The sequence below is a fragment of the Apium graveolens genome, chromosome 5, assembly GCF_009905375.1.
Source record: "Apium graveolens cultivar Ventura chromosome 5, ASM990537v1, whole genome shotgun sequence".
Taxonomy (NCBI): domain Eukaryota; kingdom Viridiplantae; phylum Streptophyta; class Magnoliopsida; order Apiales; family Apiaceae; genus Apium; species Apium graveolens.
The window spans coordinates 256420207-256439770 of NC_133651.1; the positions used below are offsets into that span (position 1 = coordinate 256420207).

The window sequence follows — 19564 nt, forward strand, 5'->3', positions numbered from 1 at the left end:
AACGATTGAAGACATGTTACGAGTTTGTGCGATCGATTTTGAAGGCAGCTGGGATGAACATTTACCTCTGGTGGAATTTTTTTATAATAACTGTTATCACGCCAGCATTGGAATGCCACCGTATGAAGCATTGTACGGGAGAAAATGCAGATCACCAGTATATTGGGATGAAGTTGGAGAACGCAAAATTTTCGGTCCAGAACTAATTCAACAGATGAAAGAAAAGATTGAACTCATTCGAAAACGACTCGATGCAGCGCAAAATAGGCAACGCAAATATGCAGATCAAGCCAGGAAATATATGGACTATCAGGAAGGAGAAAACGTACTACTCAAAATATCGCCATGGAAAGGATTAACCAGATTTAGCAATAAGGGTAAATTGAAACCACGATACGTTGGACCGTTTGAAATTTTGAAGAAAGTGGGAAAAGTTGCATACGAATTAGCTTTACCACCTCATATGCAGCATATTCACAATGTGTTTCACGTGTCCATGCTTAAGCGATATAATCCTGATTCTAGGCATGTATTCGAGTATGAGCCGATAGAAATCCAACCTGATTTGTCTTTTATAGAACAACCGGTAAGAATTTTAGATCGACAAGAGAAAGTGTTGAGAAATAAGTCTGTATATTTAGTGCGAGTGTTGTGGAGAAATCCTATGGTTGAAGAATCAACCTGGGTACTCGAAAGTGAAATGTTAGAGAAATACCCTCATTTGTTTTCATAAAAGATTCTGAGGACAGAATCCTTGTAAAGGGGGAAGGATGTAACGACTGGGAACTTTACGTTTATATTATATCATGATTATAATAAAATATGTGTAATAATGTGTCATTTATGTGTGATTATCTGATAAACCCTAACTGTTACGTGATACGTGTATCCCATGTCATTTCTGTATTTTTTTTAAAGGTATTTTTCAGATATTTTATTATGCATTCATAGGGTTTATTTCAAACATTTTACGACCCAAACGATGATTTTAGAGCCAGTATTTCAAATAAAATAATGGGCCTTATTTTTCATCAAATGACTTTTACAATCGCCTTGTTCTGAACATCTAGATAATTTATAAATTTTCTCGTTTTGCGGAAAATGACTTTTCTGGGCCCCATTAGGTGTCAAAAACCCCACAAAAATCACATTTTTATTTTTATAAAATTTTAGGACTTTCATTTATATTATTTCTTTGCATTTTTGCATTATTCACATTTTTTGGGAATTTTTGGCATATATATTGCATATATAAAATATTTATAAATTAAATTTTAATACTCAGAAATTATAAAAATTAGGGCCCAATATTTTTATTTAATGTATAATTAGCCCCTTAATTTTAATTAGGAGTATTATTTTTACTACTATAAATAGCCTAATTTTTATTTAATTAATTATAATTAATCATTAAAATCTGCAAAATTACCAAAAATCCTCTGAAATCGGGTCGGGAAGAACAGGTTCGGGTCAGGAATTCAAGTCGTGATTTTGATCTGATTATAGCACCAAAACAAGTGATTCGAGTATCCAAATTGAAGGTTTTGATCTGTTCTTTCTGTTTCTTGCATCAATTTCACGTTTTATTGCATCGTTTTTGATTTTTGATTTCTAGGGTTTATGTTCGAATTAGGGCTTTTTGATTCTGGGGTTATTTTGATGTTTTGATTATTGATATAGCTTTGTTAGATGATTTACAGTCGATTCATGGTGTTCAATTGAACAAACGATGCTTGGATAGTGATTCGCGATTTCTAGGGTTTAGGTCGAATTTTCAAAACACAACTCGATGATTTCTGTGAATATTTGGTTCTTGTAATGTTAGGGCTTTGATTGTATATGTTCTTTGCTTCATTTTGCACTATATAATGTTTGATGTTATGTACAAATGAGTGATTTGGATTTTTATCGGAGTTCTTGATGATTTTGATCGGAGAATGATATCCAGGGATGTTTCTGGTCGATTTTGGCCTGAAACAAATTGGGGAAGTAGTTTGGGATGTTTTGGGATCAAAAACGGAACCAAACGGTGTCCGTTTGGCCAGGAATTGGATTCGCCGGAGTCCGGTGAAGTCGCCGGATTCTGGGTTTAAACCCAGATTCCGGTTGTGTTCTTCCCAGACCCGGAATCCAACCCGGTTGACCCTTTTCCAGAACCCGGTTTTGATCCACCTTGTCAGATATCTATTTTCTGACATATGTTTCTGGAAATTATTTTTTTACTTTTTATTTTTATTAATTTTAAAAATCAGTTTTATTTATTTTGTAAATTGATTAATTAATTATTTAATTAATTAATTTATATTATAAATAATTCTGAATTATTTTCTAAAAATCAGATTGAATTATTTTCTTAATTATTTATTACTTATTAATTATTTAAAAGTGATTAATTATTTTGATAATTAATCAAATAATTTTCAATAACTCATAATAAATTCATTTTAATTTCAAAAATTATAGAAAAATTATTTTTAATTATGATTTTCTTAAATAATGATTTAAAAATTATTTTTGGGTTTTAAAAATTAGTAATAATTATTTATAATGATTAATAAATGGAATTATCAGTATTTAATTAATAATAATTCAACCGTTAGTTCGTTTTGCGTGAAACGAAAGCCTGTTAACTCAGAAAAATGAATCCTTTTCATTAAAAATAATATCAATGCTTAATTTCTTTTAGAAGTTAGTTGATTTTGTGACTTGTTTGATTATCAGTCGAGTTACGTGCCGGGACGAGTCCGAAAAATTCCAGAAAAATGGGAAACGAGTCAGATAACGATCAGTTGAGCGATCATCGAATCGATTTTGGTTTTAAAAATTATTTTAACCATAAAAATGATTATGTGCTTATGTGTATTACGTGGTTAATCGAGTCTTACTTGCTTATATGTAATACATGAGTCAGTCATAAGCGCATGTGTAGATGTTAGGATCGGTTTGAAGTCGATTCAAGATGCAAAGGAAGTACGACGTGACTTAACCAGTCTATTTTGCCAACAGAAGCTAAGCCAGCTAGGCCAGTTGAGTCGGTAATAGTCCAAGGTGATAGACAGAAGTGATTCAATTGCAGTGAGTCGCGCAGAAGACAAGTTTTTCCTCTATTCTACTTTCAGAATAGTGATATTGATTCAAATATATATCACATTTGCATTTTCTTGATTATTGTTCTTGATCACTAATATACACTTGCTATTCCTTTGTTCATATTTCATTTCGATTCTTGATTTCTCCGTTTATTTGGATTCTTGATTCATATTCTATTGGTGACACATGGAGATTGATATATTCTAATGTTTGGAATATATCAAAGCATACCGATTATTCCGGTTGCTAAGCGATGGACTGGATAATGATGTTTTGGGATTGAGTATGTCTTAATCCTGAGGACCGGGATGACTGGTGCCTCGACGTGGGTCGTAGTGTCTGGGTACCCGACTAGATCTATATATTGAGATATGGATCTGCATTATATTCTGACTGATCAGCAGAATATAGATGCGAACTTGTGTCCAGTTTAGTTTATTTGTACTCGCCAGTAATGGCCTTCTTTCTATTCTCGTGAGGTTATATCTTGGCAGATATACCTGGGATGGCGGATTCATTTAAAATGCTTTAACACTGTTTATATTTTTGTGGACTTGTTGAGCAATTTTTGGCTCACCCTTTTGTTGTTATTCACCTTATTGTTTTCAGTTAAGAAGGAATATGAAACCCATCAGGACTCGAGTGGTAAAAAAGCGGGTCAAGCCTCGGGATCCTCTCATACCCAAGGTGTTGATCCCAATCCAGGAAGAAATCTTTGAGTTGTCCGAGCAGGTGGAGTGTTGATAGATAGTATGTGTGTGTGTTTAAATAAAAGTTGAACTTAGTTTAAAATGATTTAGACAATGGTTTGTAATAAAGAGAGTTTGTGAGACTTTGAATGTTGGTTGGTAATAAAAGTAGTTAGTGGTTCTTGTTTTCATACTTCAACCTAAAAAGATCCTGGTTAGTGTTAAAGGGGTTTAATTTCATTTCTTTATTAATTGTTAATCAGATTGTACAGGTTTGGTGATTAGCTAGTAACCCCCAGACTTATACCCCGGGTCTTGAGGGCGTTACAGTATGCACCAACACATGTAAAATGGTTTTTTGTAAACCTTTTTGAAAGTATCTTCTCACAATGAGGACCTAATCAGCATATTCCTTGATGACACATCACAAAATCAGAGTAATATGATAGTTGAAAATAGGAAAAAAATTCAAATTGTTAACTACCATTCGGTTATTACAGATCATGGTAATTGTTAAATTTATCAGAAAAGAACTGCCAAAAACTACCGGCCATACTCACATGTATATATACCTTTGGATGTTTTTAAAATTTAGATGTATATTACATATTGCAAAATGACTTCAAGAAGTGAGAAGAGGAAGAGATGGCCAGGCATAAAGAATGTAGCGGAGCAAGAGTTGCAAAATTTGGCTATAGCGTGCGCAGAATTCAATAATGACGTGGAAGAAACAAAGATTTTCTACTCAGTGATGTATGCTACAATGGAAAATAGGCAATCTTAATTGTTTGCTCGCTCTATTGGCCTTGAGGAACAATTCAAGTAATATTCAAATGTTTATCTATTTTTATGATTTTTATTGCTTTATATTACAAATTTAATGGACTCAGTTTTAATCTTTCACAACAAAATAGAAAGTACTCTGAAGAATGAATCAAGGAAAAAACGTGGAGAGTCATCACAAAGTAGTTTGAAATTCCACATTCTTATACAGTGGATTCACACAGATTCCTAGGTGATACGTCCACATCTCTACAGGGTCATGAGAACAAATTCAAACAGAACACAGAAGAAATGGTAAGTGCATTTGAAAAGTTTGGTAATGGATGGAAAGAACATCTTAATAATTTGAATGCTGGTGCTGATATCTTAATTGAAAAAAGTGGAAAGCTTCACATATTATTAGATGATTATGCTTAAAATATATAAATTATGTTGTAGTTGATATGCTGTGATGATGTATTGTACTTCCTCTACTTGGAGGATAGTAATAAACATTTTTGTGCAATAATTGCAAATCCGATTGATTGTTTATGTTTGTGTTTACTGTGGATATTTAAAAACATATATATACATTGAACAACAATTAAAAATGCAGTTTATTCTATATACAAATATGTCTCCCTTACATGATAGATATATATCACATATATATTGAAAGAATTTTAAACTTGCACAACCTGACCATCAATTGGTGGTTCGGGATCATTAACTTCAGAGTCCTGAAATTTTGCTTGCTCTGGCCCAATACCTAAATCCATGTTTAGGAAATTCTGTATACCTGCAACAGGCCTATCAAATGTTCGAAGGTCATGAGATTCCTATCTTCCAAGTGTTGCTAAACGACGTGCAACTGCATTCCTATTAGGATGAACCAAATTAAGTTCATAAGGGATGTTCTTATCACTAAGCCTTGAAAGAATAAGTCTAAAAGTCTGTCTGGAATGTGGTGTAATCCCTTCTTCTTTGTAATATTTTCATTCTCGGTATGCTTGTATATTGTCGGTTTCAATGATAACCCGTTCGTAAGAATCCTGGAATGCACGACGCATGCCTAATAAAATAGCCCATAATGCACTATTCAAATTTTTAAGTCCTGAAATTGTTCCATAAGTAAGTCTGAGAAGATGACCTCCTGCATCTCTTACAACAACACCAATACCATTTCTATTATCGCCATCAGGAGCATTCTGGATAAACTCATTATGGACATTGATCTTCACCCAACCATTAGGAGGAAATTGCCATGTTCTATTCTACCTAAATGTATAAAACAAAAGTTAACTGTTTATGTGTTTAATTTGATTATATGAGATATTATTAAATGATTGTTGGTAGTATATAAAGAAAAGAACTCAATAGATGTGTCTGCTCCAAATAGTTGAAGAGTTTTACAAAACCAAAAAAAAGATAGAAGAGTTGAGGAGATTTGTCTATTCCAAAAAGTTGTGGGATTTAAAATAACTAAATTTATTGAAAAAGTTTAGATCGCAATAGTCATCATAATTATGTGTCCTAAAGATAATTATTATATTGAAAAAATTATAGAATTAATAGTATTTTCTTCATACATGATCTAATCAATTGAACGTTTAGTATTCCATTAGAAAAACAATTTTAAAATACATTGTTCATAGGCAATGTAAAATTATATATTGTAGAAGATTATATTATGTAAGATTCAACTACATATGATGAAAGTTAAGGTAAATTCAAATACATATATAGTTACATTGAAACTTTTCTATTAAAAGCTTAATAGAATAATATCTATTATTAGTACTACTAAAAGTTTATCAATTAGCTGTTTTTATTAGAAATAAAACAAAACCTGTTTTAATAGTTTATGAATTAGTAATTATGATTGAATTTCTTTTTTAGGAATTAAATAACTTACTTCAATATCAAGTAAATAATTAGTTTAGCACAAACTTTATTTATCAAAATTTCGAACATGCAGTTGTTTATGTGATTGGAAATTGTGATCACAAAATATGTAAATTCAGACAACTAAATATAAATATCAAAATAATGATTGCCAGCAAAATAATGGCAATGTTCAAAACTTACATTATAACTGATGTCGCGACTCATATTTCAGATCTGTGGTTTCAAAATTTATGCAACATGTTACAACAACACTGTAGTGCTGTTAGTTTACCATGTGCACCATCAGTTTTAGTTCTAACCACGCCTTGTACTCGGAAGTAACTTTTTTACCAACACCGTACGGCTTCACTATGTCAATTGAGGCAAGTTAATTAGAAGTAGTTAGTAAACCTCTTCATGAGTCAAACACATTCATTTGCAAGACACGGAGACGAATAAAAACAGTCATGCAACTAAAAAATATTATTGGGAAAAATTAAAACCAAATAAAACTCTTATATTCGGTTCATCTGAAAATATGTTAGACAGAGGGTATGGCATAGGTCTAATTCCATGGAAAATGACTACAAATCTGAATTTGTTTCTTTACCTTTTACAACCTAAATTAAGAGAGCTTCTTAAGTGAAAGCACCTTCTAAAGTTAGTTTTGAGGATAATTGTCAATTAAGTACCTTTTTAAGACAGCTTTCAGGAAAAACCAAATCAACCTTTGTAACCTATAATTTTAAACAATGCAGACATTGATAGCATTTTCATAATTTAACACATTTGTGAAAGATGTATTAACTCCAAAACTCAACTATAAGCTATGAATGAACAACATACCATGAATTTTGTAATCAAAATAAGGTTATAGAAGATGGCGCATATAGATTCATGGATTTAAATTCGAGATACAAAAGAACAATTAAAGTTTACATAAATACATTACTTAAATTTAATAATTCATAGCATAAAGTAAAATCTTGAAAAACATCAGTTGAAGAGTGCATTTGTGACATTTTGAGTTCCAAATATGCGCCATCTTCAAACCCTCTGGCCATAAGTCACCTTCTTCCTGATAGTTTCCTTGGACAGCTCTAGTGCAAAGTGAATTCCACAAGTCTATCTCAAATGAAGGTCCATCTTCTAGGTGGAACGATTTAGTACTCCTTGCATTTGGACATAATTTGTTTGCTGGTAGCAGAACATCATTTCCAGCAATGTTACCGTACATGTCTGAGAGTAGAGTAATAATCTCTTTCACTCTTCCTGTCATGTCAGTATTGGTGACTATCATATACATTTCAGCAGCAGTACTATCTAATTCAGCTGGTCTAAATAATGCCTTAAAGAAAATGTAAGCAAATCTGGATGGGAAATATTTAGAAGATAGTACTGATAAAACCTCAAGATTAAAATCAACATTATTCCTCTGCAGCAGTCTGAGAGATGAGTTTAAAAAGCTTGCCTGATGAACATCGTGTCTAACACAATAAGAAACGAAGCCGTAGAACTGGTCACGTGTAACTTCCATCTGATGCTGATGAAAGTCATATAGTTTATCCCAGTCAAGAGCTTCAAGAACATACTTGATATGTTTTTTTGGTTGTTTACGCTCCCATACCAACAAAAGCTTCACGAACAAACTGAAGCTTTCTGTTTGGAAAATGAGGTGAGAAAAAATAAGTATGATCAACTCTAGTGAAACATTGAAAATAGTTGGATCAGCCATTTGAGAAAGCTTTGTTGGAAAATGTAGTTAACCTGTTACTTTTGAGTTTAAGAGAAAGGGAATGCGTAAGGACTTAATTAACACTGATGATCTGCAGTTGTTTTGGACAAAAGATTGTTAAGTTTTCATCTTCCTTATGTGTTTAATATATTTTATTTGTCCCGAGGAATAAACTATAAATATATTGATTTTATGTACTTATTTCCAAAAACATATTTTGCTTCTAAAAGATCGTATAAATCATATAAGAAAATAAACTAAAAATATCATATAATAAATTAATCTAAAGATGAAAGAAAGTAATTACATACAATATTTGTCTTTCAATATTTTTTCTACAAATTACTTATTCTCGTAATATTAATATTGATCGATATTTTTGTACCAAAAATAAAATAAAATAAAACTAAATCTTGGCGTCATTACAATTCAATTTCCAGATTTAAATTTCACAGAACAAAAAATCTGAACTTATTTTTCTGAACCGTCAACTAATTACATGACATAGTAATCTAAATTTATTTGTAAAAAAAATTATCTTAAAGATACTAACTATTTGTATCTTCTCTGGGAATTACATTTTTTTTCAACATATATTTTGATTTAATCTAACTTTACCAAATTGATTTTTTTAATAAGAAGGAAAAAATATAAAATCAAGGACTGATGCAGTTTATCATGACACTATCTCCAAAAGCAGTTCTCCTTACACCTATTGTAGAAGCTTCATTAAATCCATCATGCTTTTTTATTGTATCTAGACATATAACCAATAACAAAAATTGTTACAACCAAGACATAGTTGAGTGTCTTTGTACATAACCAATTTGGAAAGAGTCTCTTACTTCTTGTGTCGTAACATATTTATTTCTCAAGTTTTGAGTAGACAATGTGATTAAAGGTGTTGCAACAAAACCGACTAAGCGTATTATTTAATTGATAATTTTAAAAGATATAAAGTGAATACTATATATAATTCAATATTTTGCAAGATTTTTTTTAAAATAAAAAAATACAAAATCATCCTTATATTGAAATATAATATATTAATATAATTTATAGAAAAGGCTTTTAAATATAAGGAGAAAAAGAGAAAAAACCAAAAGCAAAAAAAAGGCAAAAACAACACAAATAACGTTGACTTTGAGATTTAAAAAACCCAAAAAAATACAACATACCTGCCGTAAAAAAATCCAGATAAAGCAAACTGTCTTAAAATGGTTTCGGCACATTTTACTTTATTTTGCCTAACTTTAGGAATTCCTTGGATTTTGTAGTAAATTAGTAGTTTCAATTAAAATTACAGAGTCATTAATTTTAAGATTCACATTTAATGTCATATTAAATGTATCCCTCAATTCCAATATATGTGACTTTAATTTTAATATGGATAAATATGTCATGTTCTATTTTAATGTAATATTATAAGATTATGAACATAGAAGTACTAATTTAAAAAGTGTAAAATGCTCCAACATAATGCTACCAAATTTATAATATTATAAGATTTTGAACATAGAAGTGCTAATTTAAAAGGTGTAAAATGCTCCAGCATAATGCTACCAAATTTATTTAATAGATAATACGTAATTCTAATATCCCCACAAACATACACTCGGAAAACAATAAATATCATTGCTCGAAAGCAATGAGCACGCTTATTTCACATCTCAAAACCACTTTATTTTACGTAAAAATAATAAGCTCTTGCATATCATAAAAAGGTCCTGCTACAGTGACTCATGCATCAATTATGAATATTGAGCAACCTACATAACACGTAGAACACAATAGTTAGAGTACGAATACTAAATAATAAAATATTAAATTCTAAATTATCACACAATGTGCGCACCTCTGTCTTAAGGCAGTGACATCAGGATAGTCAATATTGATAAAGATATTTGTTGAAGATAGATTTCCTACACGAATTATGCCTTTTTTGAAATAGATAAATGAAATGACGTTAGAACTGCTTTTCATGAAATACACTAGAGTGAAAAAATTTGGTTCATAATAAAAAAAATTAAATGCAGGATAGCAAGAAAAATTCACCATGGTAAATGTTGATGCAGACAGATGCAAGGATAACAATTTTCAAGTCTGTTCCTATATCCTGGTATAAAGACTCAGTATTTGGTGGTAAATTACCCACTAAATGAACACAGTGCGATGTCCTAAAATAAAATATGGACATGAGAATTTGACCTTGAAGAATAAAAATGTTAGACGATGATACTGTACTCATCTGGATTAGATAAATATAATATAGGATTTCTTACTCTCCATCGTTTAGTCTGAAGCGCACCATAACCTTTGAACCAAACCTGCTCCGGACTGTTCGCATTGGTTCTAAGTCCTCGACAACAACAATAACATCTGTTTATATATTATAAGTAATCAGGATGAGAAGTTTACAATTCCTGTATGTGAGCGTTTAAAATGTTGCACCTGTGGAATAAACAGGCATCTCATCTTCATTATAATTTAAAAGAGTGTTGGCTATAGCTGGCAGATGAGTCAATTCAAACTTGTAGCGAGGAATCATGAGAGTATCCAGCGACATCACATCCACAATAGTGATGGGAAGGAACCGTATGCAGAATGTGGAACGTACAGGCCTGTACATACCAGTTGCAGGCATGACACCTATGTTCCTTATAAAGTATAAGGTTCCTGGATTGAACAGTCCAGCAAATTGATTCCAAATAGCAGGTGACACAACTGCAACCATGTGTGTATTCTGTACTCGAAACAGATTTTAAGCATCATTAATGTATATAAAAATACAACTAAAGTACATTATTTTCATTGCAACAGATAAATATAAAACACACCTCACAGTCCAGCAAAATAAGATTGTGCCTCGAGACCTCTCCAAGACCATTAATTGATCTCCACATTCTTGTTACTCTAACTTTCAACATCTAGGAAACTTGAGTGGGATTCAGATAAGACAAATGCTGATGGTCTTCCATATCGTGATCAAAGATGGTCAAATTTTAATAAGAGAATGTATTATGTATAGTAATTTTTTGTTGGAATTGAAGATAATGATTACATACCTGGATGTTCTTATGCAAGTTGAGTATAGAACAACTGTCCAAGATAGTGAATATATATTATTCTTTTAGTTGAAGAGGATCAGGTTTGAATATGGTAAAGATACTCAATTCCTGGTCAGAAATATAGTGAAATAACCTTTCCGATCCTTTCCCCGGACCCCGCTACTACGAAAGAGGTTCACTTCTTAAAATATCCTATATATGTAGGCGGAAACAGGGGAAGGGGCCAGATTTATCCCGACGGGAGCAAAAGTAACAATACAGTTTATGTCATCTTGATTGCAGTAAGTTAGCCTAATTTTGATAGGCTATGGCATTCCGTATCAATCACAAAATATTTGGCAGCACTTATCACATTCCTCAACAAACCAACATTAAGATAAATTTGTAAGAGTCATCACAATACGGTTGTCATATATCATGTTGTGCAGGATTTAAAAATTAAAGAGCTTACTTTGAGTATATTCAGGTTAAAAAACACATAAAATTGTATAATGTTAAAATTAATTTGTCATATTTAAAAAATGTCCTATATGCTAGAATTTTTAAATTTATCCACTATATTCCAATAAATCGTTTATGTCCAAAAAGGACATTGACTATAACACAAAAGGTGTATGACAGAATCCACGACAAATAAGAACTACAATACAATAAAATTATGGTACCATGATTCATTAATAGAAGATAAATAAGTTACTCTGTAATTATTGAAAATTAAAGTCGTATATATATGTCTAGGCATAGCTCACATTAATAAATGATCAGTATCAAAAAACATGGATAACAATTTATGGAAACAGAGTATAACTAATAGTGACAATTGGAATAACAAATACTGTCACTTAAATGATACTATTAAAAATTATTTCTGGAATAAGAAAATTGAAATTTCTTCAAAATCCTCATAGTTGAATAATGATATCAACCTTCCTGCAATCACAAAGCGAATGATTCAGTAAATAAATTATAACTTCTAAGTTTTAGAGTGATAAATAAATAAATTGATTGTTTAGTGAAAAAGGGAACCATGGTATATGAGAAAATAGGATGTTTAACATAAGATGATAGTAATATGAGTACCTTTTTATTTTTTTGTTAACATATTTAGCCGTGCCTGAAGTTACATGCACGTCGTCAGCTTCCGAGTACTACATATGCACATATCGTTGATAAGAAAGTTCGAGAATATATTAATCAGGCAAAATTAATGTTCAAATAGTAAATGTAAAACAACAATATAATTCACTCATTTCAGTACTAATGTTATTGGAATAACCTTCAGACAGAATGGGAGAATCCAAAGGAGTTGGAGTCTGTATTGTAGGTTCATATATATCTTCAGCATAAAAAAGGTTGTTGTCCTCAACAATGTTTGATTTGGTTAGACTTAGTTCTACTGAAATTAGTCTTCCAACTAATGATTTAAGAACTTTGGGAAAGCTTTTGGATGGATCATAAACACATTTATAATAAATTGATTTCGGATATGTGATATAACATATATAAATGCAAATGTAATATTATTAAAGTTGTTTACCTTATCGTAATCAGAAACCACCTTTGCAGCACTTGTTCCAAGAATTCTTCTAGCAGCTCGATCATTCAGAACAACATTACAGGCAAATGTTTCATCCTCAGCAAGAACCATTAGACGAAACCTTAAGACAATAGGTAGCTAATATTATTAGGCTTCAATTAAAATATCTTTTGTACAAAAATTGTACAAAAATTTTAATATATGAGTAACCTCTTCGGAGAGACGGAAATGTTCCGAGGACAGTTGGTACATTTAAATATTGTGCCAATGCGCTCAACCTCGTGCAAACATTTGTTACAGCTATAAAACCACCAATTTGTTTCCTCATCGACCTTGATAATGGTAAACGTGCAGCAAATTCTTCTCTGGAATACGATGAAAATGTAACTATTAACAACATAACGGAATATTTTATAATATATTTTTTGTCAAAATTGGATTAACGATATACCTTGAGATGTTCGTATGTCAAATTCTCATTAAGGTCCTTTAGCGAAAATTTTTGAAATAAGGTAGGAACCAGTTCATTTTGTTTAGCTTGGATCAAATTTTCTCTTTTCAGTATATAACCTTCTTCAAGCAACCTAAACAATTTCAACAAAATAAATATAGAGTAAAAGGTGGATGAGTTAATTTTAATTTTATATCTATTTGTTACCTTTGCCTCATATCAGTCACAGATTCATCATCAAGATTTATATACAAATGAATTGATGGTAGTGTACCAATTTGAATAGAACCTGAATGTGGTAATCAAGTAAAATATTTAGTCAGCAAGAATTACAATTATGTAATAGGATTGCAAATAAGAATAACTTACTCATAAAAGTAGTCACTTTTGTACTTGTTAAAATAGGAATTATAGGCTTCTTGGGATCTTCAACCATCTTGTCGTTGAACGACACAGCAAGATCACCCCAAACAGTCACTTTGTGGGCATTACTTGAAAACAGGATTGAGAGTTGTGGTTAATAATATTTAGCAGAATGGAAATATAGCAATAAATCTAATACTTAATAAATATACATATGTGAACAACCTTGAATCACATATTCTAAACTTCACAATATCTCTATCTCCGTATTTAGTTAGGAGCTTGGTCAAACCTTCATACTCTTCGACAACTCCAATTATATATGTCTTACACAGAACGTATTTTACACGATATTGTTGTATAAGTGCTTAGCCTATTAAATTGGTATTAAATATGAGTACAGTAAGATAATAGTGAATGCGTTACCGAACCTATTGCAAATTCAGGCTGCTGTTGAGGAAGACATTTATTTGCTTCCGCAAATGAATCTCCGAGGTCCAGAAACTCAAATTTTTGTAAAGGGATCATGCCATCATCAAGAGCAGTCCTGACAGTAGTGGAGCCTGTAAATCTGATAAATAGATTTGTCTGGACCGGCTTCAAATTCCCGACAGGATCTTTAACTACAAACTGGTCAAAAATGTAGACACCGCCTTCCACAATCTTTGTGGTAAATCCATTCCAAATGTTGTGATACGCAAAGGCATGAACATGGTTATCCTACAATTTTAAATTACATAAACTACATAAATACAATTAAGTACAAACCAAGATTGACAGAAATACATCTAACCATACATCATCATCCAGAAGAATGAGATTGTAGCCTTTCAGTGAGTTTGCCTCCAAAGTCATATTAGCCCACATCCTGGTAACCCTGACCTTAATTTTCCAGTTAGTACTAGCCTTGTCGAGATTGGATAGACGATCAAATGACTCCATTAAAAACAACACTATAAGAGGAGCAATGTAAAAAGATTATTCAAGCAATGTAGATTAGCACAGTAAGTAGGAAAATCATTCAGCCCATATTTTGAGAATAGTAAAAATAGGTTAACAAAATGAAACTCTTATAAAATGGTTGCACTCTTGAGAGAAAAAGATAACTGATGTTTTAGCAAATGAATCTCATTCTGTAAAAACTTTGTAACTATATTTCACCAGCGAGGCATTAGGGATATGCCTTTATTTTAGCTGGAATTTGATAGTGCAAATCTATTAGTTTAAATGAGAATAAGAGTAATATCCTGGTTTAATTTTTTGATAATTGATTACATAGTGTTTGATGTGATGATGACAACTAACCCACCTTATCATTTTGGTTACTTCCAAAAATAGAGAAATACTGCCTACCAAGCATATCATTCAGATTTGTACTATTATTTTAACCATTAAAGATATATTCTTGATCGATATGTTAAAATTTTTAAAAACATATGGTTAATTTGGAGATAATGTTTTAATTATGTACATTGATGTAGGTTTTACACATAAATGTTTGTAATATTTGCGTTGCTACACGTACGACATTGATATATGACATCGAAAATCAGGAATGAAACAGGAGAAAGAGAAGTATACAACACAATTATATTAATATGTCAGGTCAATTGTCTACGCTTGGAAGATTGTAAAGCACTTCCTCAAAAACTACATTATTTGTAATATTTGTGCTCCTACCATCATCACTATCTATGAGAATATGGAGGCCTTCAGGACGTGTAACTCTAGAAATGGCAACATAAATATGTCCATGTGAGAAAGCTGCTCTAGGAAGGTAAAGCCCAACCGTATTAAGTGATTGTCCCTGACTTTTGTTAATTGTCATGACATAACATATCTGAATTGGAAACTGAACACGTTTAAATTCAAAAGGGCCAGTTTGTGTCACTTGGAATCATCTCGATTCTTGGAATAAGATGTTTGGTTCTAACATGAGACCCACATAATATCTCACATTCAATACTGTTCTTTCTACATGATTTGACAATCATTCTAGTACCATTATATAATCCCATAATCTGGTTTAAGTTTCTCATAATCATGACGACCACTCCTGCCTTTAATTTTAACTCATGCTTAGGAATGCAAGGCATATTTATAGAGTTTAGATACTCAGCTGGAAATGCAGACCTGAAATCATTATCATCATCACCAGCATCATCGATTGAATCCTAACTGAGATACGTAAACAAAGTACCTGGAATTTTTTCAAGGAGCTGTATATTAATTTCATCCACCACGATATTAGTAGGTGTTAGTATAGCCCTTGATCTGAGGTATTCATGCGAAGAGATATTCTATAGAAAATCTGGGTATGTTACCTCAAAAAGCTTCTGGATAGGATCTCCAGATGTATTAATGATATATTGATCAGGAATCTTGATTAACATTTCACCACTGTCTGAATCTGGAGAAATATTGGTTTCCTTACCATCACCGACCGCAAGCTGCCACTTGCTGAATTCAGTGATGATTTTATTCTCCGATTCTATATTTTCTGCATTAAGCCGCATGTTTTGCTTCAATAAAAATACTTCACAAGAATCCCAAAGCTTGGATTTATTGAGGGTAGCGCAAACTACTTCAGCTCTTGACGCTTTTGGAATAACTGGAAGTGTTTGCCAAAAATCTCCACCAAAAAACAATGGTTATACCACTAAATGGCTTTTTAGCTCTTCTTTTATCAACATCAGACATAATATATCTCAAGGATCGATCAACGCATTCAAATGCATGATGATGTTTCATAGGTGCCTTGTCCCAGATTATTAAATCATTTTGTTGAATTAGCTCGGAAATATCGGTCCCATGTCTTAACCCGACAGAAGAATGTTCATCAAGTTTGAGAGGAATGTGAAAGCGGGAGTGTACGGTTCTTCCACCGGGAAGCAACATGGCAGCTATACCATATGAGGCCACAGGAAGCACAATCTTACGCTTCGACCGTAATCGATAATATAGTGTCTGCCACAAGAAAGTCTTTCCACAACCTCCACTCCCGTAAACGAAGAAAACACCACCTTTTTTCTGGTTGATATTGTCAAGAATTGAATCATAGACTCTCTTCTGTTCATCATCCAGAAGACTATGATTTTTTCATGGATTTTCTTTATTTCTTCTGTGTCATAGGATGTTTCCTCAAGAATTAGCCTATTATTAGAGTTGGAAAAATATGCTTCTCCTGGAAATAGCATATATGGGAAGTTTGTAAGGCTTTTACCAATATCGTTCAACAATTTCTCAATCTCTGGAATAAATGTACATAAAATTTATCCTCTTAGTTACATACGGGAAAATGATAGGGCTGAAAGAATTATTAAAACTTATACCTGCAGGAGCGTAATTCTAGATATCATAATCTGATAGACAAAGATTTGGATTGTTAGTGAGGTGTCGTCTCACAAGAACAATATCATCCGATATGCATCCCCAATGAGTATCCCAAAGACTACGTGGATGAGAAATTGGACTGTAAACTACAATGTTGACAAACATTGCACGGAGTTGTGGATGCATGGATGTATGCGAATTTTCAGCTATAGCTTCATGCCATTGCGGGTGATTCTGGAGGAGACCTAGTGCGGCACAAGATTCGTGAAAAGATTTATGAATATGGTCGTGGACTGTCTTCAAATCATCAAAAGAAACAATACCTTTAATCCTAAGCAAGAGCATTTGGAGATATAATAATTCACCGCTGGATGAATGTACTTCAGAAAGCCTCCAATGACATCACCTCGTTTTCTCGGTTTCCAGGAACCCAGTTGTGGATGCCAGGTAAACTTGCTTGGGAATTCTGAATAGGTGAAATTTTTGGCCTCTGGATATATTCTATTTACTTCAAACCATGCTTCTAATTTGCTTTTTTTGATCCTGCATTATCGCACACCTCCTGTAGATTTTGTGAGTTTCTGAACGACACGTGCTTTTCATTTGGTAGATGTATTGGCACACGTTCAACTGAAGGCCAACGGGAATGGATGTCAAAACCAAATATCCTCTAGGATGCTTCAGATGTACAAACATATCTACCATCTAAGTAATGTTTAACTTCATCAATTAGACATTTCTCCAGAGTGATTGGTGTTGTGGCGATAGTCTTGGCGGTTGTTTTTTTCCTCAAACACATGGTTGCGGTATCTTGTCCTTTCCGACAATACTTGAATAGATATTTCAGTGAACTTGAGCTGTTACAAATCTCTAGGTTTGTGTGACATTGAAATCTTATTAGAAGATCTTGATTGTATGGGACAACATAATGATTATCCAGCTCAATTCCCTTTTTGTTTACAGTAATTCCTGTTTTCCTTCTTTTGTAAATAGGAAAGCCACAGTCATCGAAGAATGTGTGAAAATTATACCTGTTAAAAATGATAGAACAATTTTATAATTCAATGTCATCAAGTATATGAACTGTTATAATAAATTTGTTGAGTATGGTGTAAATGACAAAGATTTACATTTTAGGAAATTGTTTAGTACAACTATGGTGTAAATGACGACGATTTACCTTTTAGGAAAATGTTTAGTACAACTGCCTTTAGCCATACTTGGAGAATTAATACAATTTCTTCCACATGGTCCATGAATCATGTAATTCCTTACAGCTTCGTATCCAACAGGATCAATACTTGGATCAGGAATTTCTGCAGACACCATTTTATCTATTTGGTCCGTGGTTTTTGGACGATTGTTTGGATGCAACCAAATAAGCATGTGAGCATGTGGCAGTCCACGCTTTTGAAACTCTATGACGTGCATCACTGTAAAATGCCAAGGTATTAAATTAGAAAAATAGTATGATTTTCATACATGTCATTTTACTGTCAAAGTATAAAATTAAATCATCAGAAAAAGCTTTCATATTATAATACCTCCTATACAACGTCCAAAACAATTTTTATTTTTGATTTGATCAACCATCTGGTCAACTTTCATTTTAAAAACCCTTGCAACCACGTCTGGAGCGTTAACAACATCAACACCGGGTAAAAACTTTAACATCCGTTGTATTTCAGGCCATTTTGTATTTGTGGTCATTGTAAGGAACAGTGATGGGTGGCCAAGCGTTTGACAGATGGCCAAAGCATCTTTAAAATACTTATTTATGTACCTTTTACTGCCAGTAAATGAGGCAGGTAAAATTGTTGCTTTGCCGACATTTTCAGGATTGTTATCACCCTTTTGTAGTGCATCCCGTATATGTCGTACAAATCTGAACGAATCATTGTCTGGTTATCTCTGATCCAGTCAAGTCTGTACTGCTCCATTGCAGTAAATGCATCCACCCCATATTGCTGCCATAAACGACCTCCGAGATGTGGAGTCAAACCTGTAAACTCGTGATTAAATGCTTGATTCTTTGTAAATTTGAGAGAATATTAAAGAATATGTACTAAAACAAAGTGCAGATAAAGAATATACCTTCTAAAGGTCGAATCATTAGTTTATAATGGTAATACTCTTTCATCATGATGAGTTCTCTATCTCCCTTTTCTATTGGATCTTTATTTTCTACAAACTGAGTGTGTTTGGGCTATTTTTTATAAGGTCTATTTGCAGGGAAAAAGAAGAGGATATTGTTGTTGTATAAATCGTGGATCAGTTTCATATATCCTCTCCAATCCATTAGTTCTTGAATGGATTATTGTATCCCTGCATCCTTTTGCATAGTCGTCTGTGACAATCAATCCGACAACTTCATTTGATGGGCCAATATGGTTAGGTCGACCAGATACTGAAGAAGAAGCTATTAGAACCAATCTAAATTCATCAACTGCATTTTGTTCAATCCGTTCACGTGTCATACGAAAACCTTTGACCAGACGATTATGTTTATCCAACATTTCTAACAAAGACTGTACGATACCCTCATCAACAAAATCACTTCCTACTTTAATGGAGTTTATTCTGTTGTTCATTTCATCTTCAGTGTCATATATGTAGAGTTGACAAAATTTGGGGATTGCACCGTCAGGT

General features: G+C 32.5%; 1 protein-coding gene across 1 annotated transcript; it reads right to left on the minus strand.

Annotated features, from left to right (window-relative positions):
• Positions 1-16168: 16168 nt before the first annotated feature.
• Positions 16169-19028, minus strand: LOC141660889 (uncharacterized). Its single transcript, XM_074467869.1, has 6 exons — positions 19010-19028; positions 18699-18917; positions 18460-18546; positions 18096-18348; positions 17610-17946; positions 16169-16612 (listed from the first exon to the last, which is right to left on the minus strand). Exons 1-6 carry the CDS (start codon positions 19026-19028, stop codon positions 16169-16171), a joined length of 1359 nt encoding a protein of 452 aa, XP_074323970.1.
• Between the last annotated feature and the right edge of the window lie 536 nt (positions 19029-19564).

Bases quoted from the DNA above. Each gene is read 5' to 3' on its own strand.
- LOC141660889 (XM_074467869.1), bottom strand. The intron at 18,349-18,459 runs GTATTATAATAT...GGCATTTTACAG, and splicing joins TTTTGGACGTTGTATAGGAG to TGATGCACGTCATAGAGTTT. The intron at 17,947-18,095 runs GTAAATCGTCGT...CATTTTTAACAG, and splicing joins ACTAAACATTTTCCTAAAAG to GTATAATTTTCACACATTCT.